Source organism: Balaenoptera ricei, chromosome 8 (genome assembly GCF_028023285.1).
Source record: "Balaenoptera ricei isolate mBalRic1 chromosome 8, mBalRic1.hap2, whole genome shotgun sequence".
Taxonomy (NCBI): Eukaryota; Metazoa; Chordata; class Mammalia; order Artiodactyla; family Balaenopteridae; genus Balaenoptera; species Balaenoptera ricei.
Genome location: NC_082646.1, coordinates 22278791 through 22285099, shown reverse-complemented (window position 1 = coordinate 22285099; position 6309 = coordinate 22278791). Strand labels below are relative to the sequence as shown.

General features: G+C 52.8%; 1 protein-coding gene across 1 annotated transcript; it reads left to right on the top strand.

Moving 5' to 3' along the window:
- Positions 1–670: 670 nt before the first annotated feature.
- POU2AF1 (POU class 2 homeobox associating factor 1) lies at positions 671–5862 on the top strand. Its single transcript, XM_059929341.1, has 5 exons — positions 671–701; positions 1845–1975; positions 2487–2529; positions 2614–2879; positions 5548–5862. The coding sequence occupies exons 1-5, from the start codon at positions 671–673 to the stop codon at positions 5860–5862; spliced, it is 786 nt and encodes a 261-aa protein (XP_059785324.1).
- The last annotated feature ends 447 nt before the right edge of the window (positions 5863–6309 follow it).

Genomic DNA, 6309 nt, shown 5'->3' with positions numbered 1-6309 from the left:
TGTTATGACAGGGGAGGTTAGAAAGAGGATGTTTAATCTCCTCTTGGGATGTTAGAGGGAGATCAGGGATGCATTAGCAGTGGTTCTAATCCCAGCAGAGCTTCAGAATCACCTGAGGGATTTTTATAAATATAGATTCGTAAGTCCACATCAGACTCCTGGAATCAGACACTCCAGGAGCAGGGCCTGGGTATCTGTATTTTGCATCACTCCCTGGTCGCTTCTGCTACTTGGCCAGGTTAGGAAGCCCCCATAAATGCATCTGAGCCTGGGGTTCTCTGACTCTCATGTGTTCCTGGGGCTCTTGGACAACCCTTCTCTCTTCCCCCTGCTTCTCTGCCTGGGCTTCCAGGCCAGGCCATGTGTGTGCCTGGAGCATGGATGGAGGTCTGGTGCTGGTCAGGCTTGGGGTCTTATCAGGTGGGTATTTACTGAGCAAAGTTTGGTTAGGGCAGCACTGCAGATCCGGCTTTAATAGATACCCAGGCTTCCGGGCCTTTGATTCAGAGCCCAGGTCCCTGGGCCCTTATCAGTGGATGATAATGGACTCCCATGTGAGTCGTAAGGCCCAGTGCTACTTGCCTTTCTTGGCTGACCCAGGCCTGCCCTCCAAGGGCCCAAGGCCTCCGGCTGTGGGCCATCTGGGAGGGCAGATTGTCACTGCCCAGCCATGGCTGCTTTGGACTTCTTCTCCTGCCAGGGTGAGCCCTGTGTTCCAGCTCATGGTGCTTTGGTTTGCTGGCATTGATGGCAAAAGGCAGATGGAACCTTCTCTCACAGGCAAGGCTGGATACTCTCTGGCCCCAGGGCACGTGGATCACCATTGGGTGTTTGTCCTGGGAGACACAGAGAACCTGGGAACCATTCACTGCAGCCCATTCTAAAGTTCCAGGAGAGGTGAAGGGAGGATGAACGACAGCACATTTTGAATAATCATCCAACCAATTAATCAACAAATAACTTACTGAGCTTATTATGGACATGCTCCTTGGGATGATATAGAGAAATGAGGTATAATATTTCACCATGAGAAGTTTATAATCTAGCTAGGGGCATAAGAAATTTACCCCCAAAAGGATTACTAATTATTACATAGCAGACTACAAATTTATTGAATGCTTACTCTGCACCTGATTTTATGCTTAGCATGTATTATGCTTCCCATTTACTATGTCAGTGACTCCTTACGACACTCCTTTGATAAGAAACTGCAGGTTAAGAGGCACAGAGAGGTTTAGTAACTCGCCCAGGATCACACAGCTAGAAAGTGGAAGGGGCAGGTTTTGAGGCATCTGACTCAGAGTCCCTGCTCTTATGCCGTCCTCTGCTGCCCCCTGTGAAGAATACTAACCTGTCTGGAAGTGTTGAAGAGGTTGTAGGATGAAGCAAATTCTGTGGGCTCTGTGGTCAGCTAGGAGGCTTGCAGTCGTAGTCTTGGGTCAGGAAGAATCCAGAGGTCGAGAAAAGTGAGAGGGAATCCTGACCATGGGAAACTGCAAGTAGAGACGAGGAGGGGAGACATTCAAGGGAAGTGGAGAGGAGTCTAGGTAGACCTTCTGGCTGGAGTCAGGCTTTCCACAGTGGTTAGTGTACAAAGAAGTTGGGAAAATGGGTTGAGATCGCCCTGTGGTGCTCGGGCCTTAATCCTCTGGGTGCAGGGGAGCCGTAGAAGGTTTGGGGCAGGAGGAGTGATAATAGCGGGAGGAACACCCTGGGAAGTCTCGTGTGGTCCTGCACGTTCAGGCACAACTTTGGTGAGCAGGCAGACCCTCGAGGAGAGGGGGCACGTTGGGGTGGGGCCTGTCTGAGAAGGGAGACGAGTACCAGTGATGCTCTCTTCACAGCCACAGCTCCAGAGCAAGCCCCGGCCCCACCCCGGCCGTACCAGGGCGTGCGGGTGAAGGAGCCAGTGAAGGAGCTGCTGCGGAGGAAACGTGGTCACGGCAGCAGCGGGCCGCCGGTGGCACCGACCGCGGTGAGGGGGCCGCTGTGGCCAGAGTGTGTGTGTGTGTGTGTGTGTGTGTGTGTGTGTGTGTGTGTGTAGGGGGCTGGGGGTGGTCAGGTGGCGGTGTATGTCCCGCTCCACGGGATACTCCTCGAGGGCACGGAGGCTGCACGTTGCCCTGGTGTGGCTGCCGGAGAACGTGCCCAGGAAGAAGTGCCTTGAAGTGGGATGAGGAATATGGGCCGGCTGGCTTGGTCCCCTGAACAGCAAGTGTCTCACACGTCCTGGTGTGAGTTGAGGGCTCCCCCTGGGACCTTGATGAAGCCAGTTCCCTCATTGCACAGCCTTCTTGCTAAACGGGAACACCGATCCCTCGAAAGTATAGGTGGTGATGGTTGGGACATGGGGCTTAGTTCTAACAAGGGAGCTTCTTGCGCCCCACCCGATACTCTCCTGCCCTGGGGCCCTCTGGGCGAGCTCCCTGCAGAGGGCCAGCGGGAGATGGCTGAACCCTGATCCCGGTCTTCCTTCTCCCCTCTAGGTGGTGCTGCCCCATCAGCCCCTGGCGACCTACACCACAGTAGGTAAGAGCTCCCCACAGCCCGGGCCTCCTCCCGGCCCCTCATCTGGGTGACACCTGCAGCTCTGTAACTTCCTCCTTCCCACAGGTCCTTCCTGCCTCGACATGGAGGTCTCTGCTTCCACAGTGACGGAGGAGGGGGCCCTGTGTGCCGGCTGGCTCTCCCAGCCCGCCCCGGCCACCCTCCAGCCCCTGGCCCCATGGACACCCTATACGGAGTATGTGTCCCATGAGGCTGTCAGCTGCCCCTACTCAGCTGACATGTATGTGCAGCCCGTGTGCCCCAGCTACACGGTTGTGGGACCCTCCTCGGTGCTAACCTACGCCTCCCAGCCGCTCATCACCAATGTCACGGTACGTCACACAAAGGCCTTTCTATACCCACCCATGCCGAGGGCACCCTTTTAGAACCGGGGCTGACTTCCAGACCCCTGATCTTCCTTGCTGTTGATTCCCAGGATAATCCCATCATCTAAGCCCACCCCATCCTCCAGGAAGGCCTACTTTCATTCCCAATGACTTCAAATATCTTTTCTAGAAAAGGCTTATGGCTTCCTTTGTCATGCTTTGTGCTCCTCGGGGTTGGCACGTCCTCCTGCCTCTCTGTCCTAAGTCTCCGCTGCTGCCCCATATGCAGTGAGTCTCGGTGATGAGTCTAAATTTTTACTGAATGGTGATACTTGTGTGGGGTCTCTTGCCAGAGCCAGCCTCTCCTTCCTACTCATTATTTAGGGGGTGATTGTTCACCCAATAATGGGAGTTACTAGAACATTTTTAGGCTGAGCAACAGGTGACAAAATTTTTCAGAAAACTGTACTTTTGATGGAGCCAGACCCACCTGCAGGGTAATGTTTTGAGCTCCGTCTCTAGTATCAGATTGCCTGGGTTCAAATCTCTGTCCCTTCACTCACTAGCTATGTGATCCGGAGCTTGGTGACTTAATGCTCTGAGTCTCAGTGTCCTCATCTGTAAAATGGGTTGATGTCAGGATCAATGACATGATGCACGTAGAGGGCTTAGAACACTTCCTGGGCTCAGCATAGTTCCTAGCATACAGAAAGCACCCGATAGATGCTAGTTATTATGATCGTCACCAAGTTGGCCAACAATACTAACCAAGGGCCGTCTTCAAGTGCCGGATAGGAAAGGAAGTGCTTGCTCCCCCGGAACGGAGGAAGGAAGAGAAACAGTTTTATGTGAATGATGTCTGTTTGACCAAAGGAATGGGAATCCTCCAAGTGTTCAGAGGAGAAAAGACCTGTGGTTACAGCTACATCCAGCTCCAGTCCAAGGAAAACTGTGGGCCTCATGAGTCACTGCAGAACCCACCCTTGATGATGGAACTTGCTTTGGTGCCCCAAACCCCCTCTGTTTACCTCAAGGTCCCGTGTCACCCTGATGCTCCTGCCCCTCAAGCACCGTCCAGGCACAGGCTGCAGGAGCCCTCCCACTCCATGCCCACCTGGCTACTCAGCAAACCAGTTGTGGGGCCTGAATGATGGTGGATGGGAAGGAGTTAATTCAACACCTCTCCCAGGCAGCTCATTTCCATATCAGAGGCCTGGGATGGAGGTGGGGAGTGGTAGACACAATGGTTTCCCAACCATTTCAGGACCAAACATTCCTTTCATTATTTAATCCTTTCCTCAATCTCACCTCTTGCTTTGAAAGGTTCTGTGTAACAAACAAACTATATTTATTAAGAAATAATTTATTTGTTTTGCCATTTTGTAAATTAACTCATCAAAGCTGGTTAGAGCTGCCAATCAGCACTCCAGATCAGCAGGAGATAAGACCTGTTATGGTGACAGGTTGATGTAATTCTATCCCTGAGTCAAGAAACCTGCAGTCGCAGTTGACCTGCACAGGTTTATGACTCAAAACTGTAGGATTTCTGTTTGGATTTTTGAAATACTAGAAATAACAAGGCTTTGTTGGGAGACTGGAAGTCCTCTGAGACCCTTTCCAGCTCCATCATTCTATAGAAAAACATCCTAAAGCCTTGCTACTCAAACTGTGGTCCCTGGCCTAGCTGCACTGGCGTCACCTGGGATCCAATTAGACACGCAGTATCCAGGCCTGACCAGACCTCCTGTACCAGAATCTGCATTGCAACATGGTCCCAGGAGATTAAAATAAGCTCTTCCCTGAATGACTCTAATACTTTGCTCCCAAGACACAGTGGCAACTGGAGGAGCTATGACAGAGAAGGGAGTGTGGTAGGGGGAGGTTTTGGCCTCTCACACACACATCTTTCCATGCAAAGACCTTCCTCCCCCACCTGCTGCCTCAACAGTGGAAGACAGTAAGAATCCAGGCCCTGGCTTTGCAGGCTTGAGCTGGGATTCGTAGGGCAGCTGCTGTGCAGGTGAAAGATGTTGTTTACAGAGGACCTGGGAGACCTGCGCTGACCTTTGGAGGTCCCTGGGGTGGCCACACGGGGCCCAGCTAAGAGGCAGCAGAGGGTGAGGTAGTGGGAGGCTAGTGGAGCTGAGTCCAAGGGGTCCTTAAAATGCCAAAGCTGCTGTGTGGAGCCTGGACCGTCTCTGTGTCTGGGCACAGCAGTGGCCGCTTTGGGATACAGCTGCTATGCTGTGTGACGGGCTTGTTGTTTAACATGCTGTGTTTTCATTGATTTTAAGATGCACACCTCCCCCCTCCTCACACATATTTTAATATCTCTGAAGTCGGGTTGCATTTTATATTCCGTGAAATCTGGAAAAGCATCTCTAATTCGCTCAGCCCTATGATGTCAGTCCTTTGTGTAATCTATTTTACAGACGCTTCAGATGGGGAAGTAGCATGGGCAAGGACATATAGCTAGTGAGTGACAGGGTAAGGGGTGCGGAAGTGTGTCTGGCTTCTCCCTTGGGGAAGACTTTGAGCAGGGAGAGACGGAGCCCTCTGGAGTGAGAGGGCAGGAAAGGGCTGAGGTGAGGGAGACAGAGACCCCCATGAGGACCAGGGTGGGCAGTGGATATACCCCAGGGCTGCTAACCAACCAGTGTCTCCCCCATCACAGACAAGAAGTGCTGCCACACCCACAGTGGGACCCCAGCTGGAGGGCCCAGAGCACCAGGCACCTCTCACCTATTTCCCGTGGCCTCAGCCCCTGTCCACGCTGCCCACCCCCACCCTGCAGTACCAACCTCCAGCCCCAGCCCTGCCGGGGCCCCAGTTTGTCCAGCTCCCTATCTCTATCCCGGAGCCAGTCCTTCAGGACGTGGAAGACCCCAGGAGAGCCATCAGTTCCCTGACCATCGACAAGCTGCTTTTGGAGGAAGAGGATAGCGATACCTACGCGCTCAACCACACGCTTTCCGTGGAAGGCTTTTAGGGCTGGCTCCCACCCGATCATCCTGTCCCCTGAAACTGGGATTTGAAAATGAGCCCGGGACTGAGCCTCAGATTCATATCTGTTTGGAGTTTCATAACTACAAACTGCAGTTTCTACCCCAAACTAGAATTGTAAACCAGACTTCCTTCCTCCCTCCCTCCCTCCCTTCCTCCCTTCCTCTCTTTCTTACTCTCCCTTCCTTATTTCTTTTTCCATTTCTGTTTCCTTTTGGGAGGGAATTATAGGGATTTTAAAGATAATATTTGATGCCAAGTGTTGCCTAATCTGTGGCCCAGGGCTTTCATTTCTGCCACGTTTCCTTCCTGGAGGAGGCCCCTCTCTCCCATGCCCACTGCTTCATGGGAGCAGCTGCCCTGCTGAACCGCCTTCAGGCAGCGATGCCCTGTGCTCTGTCATTTTGAGATGGATGGGGTGCCCTGTGAGAAG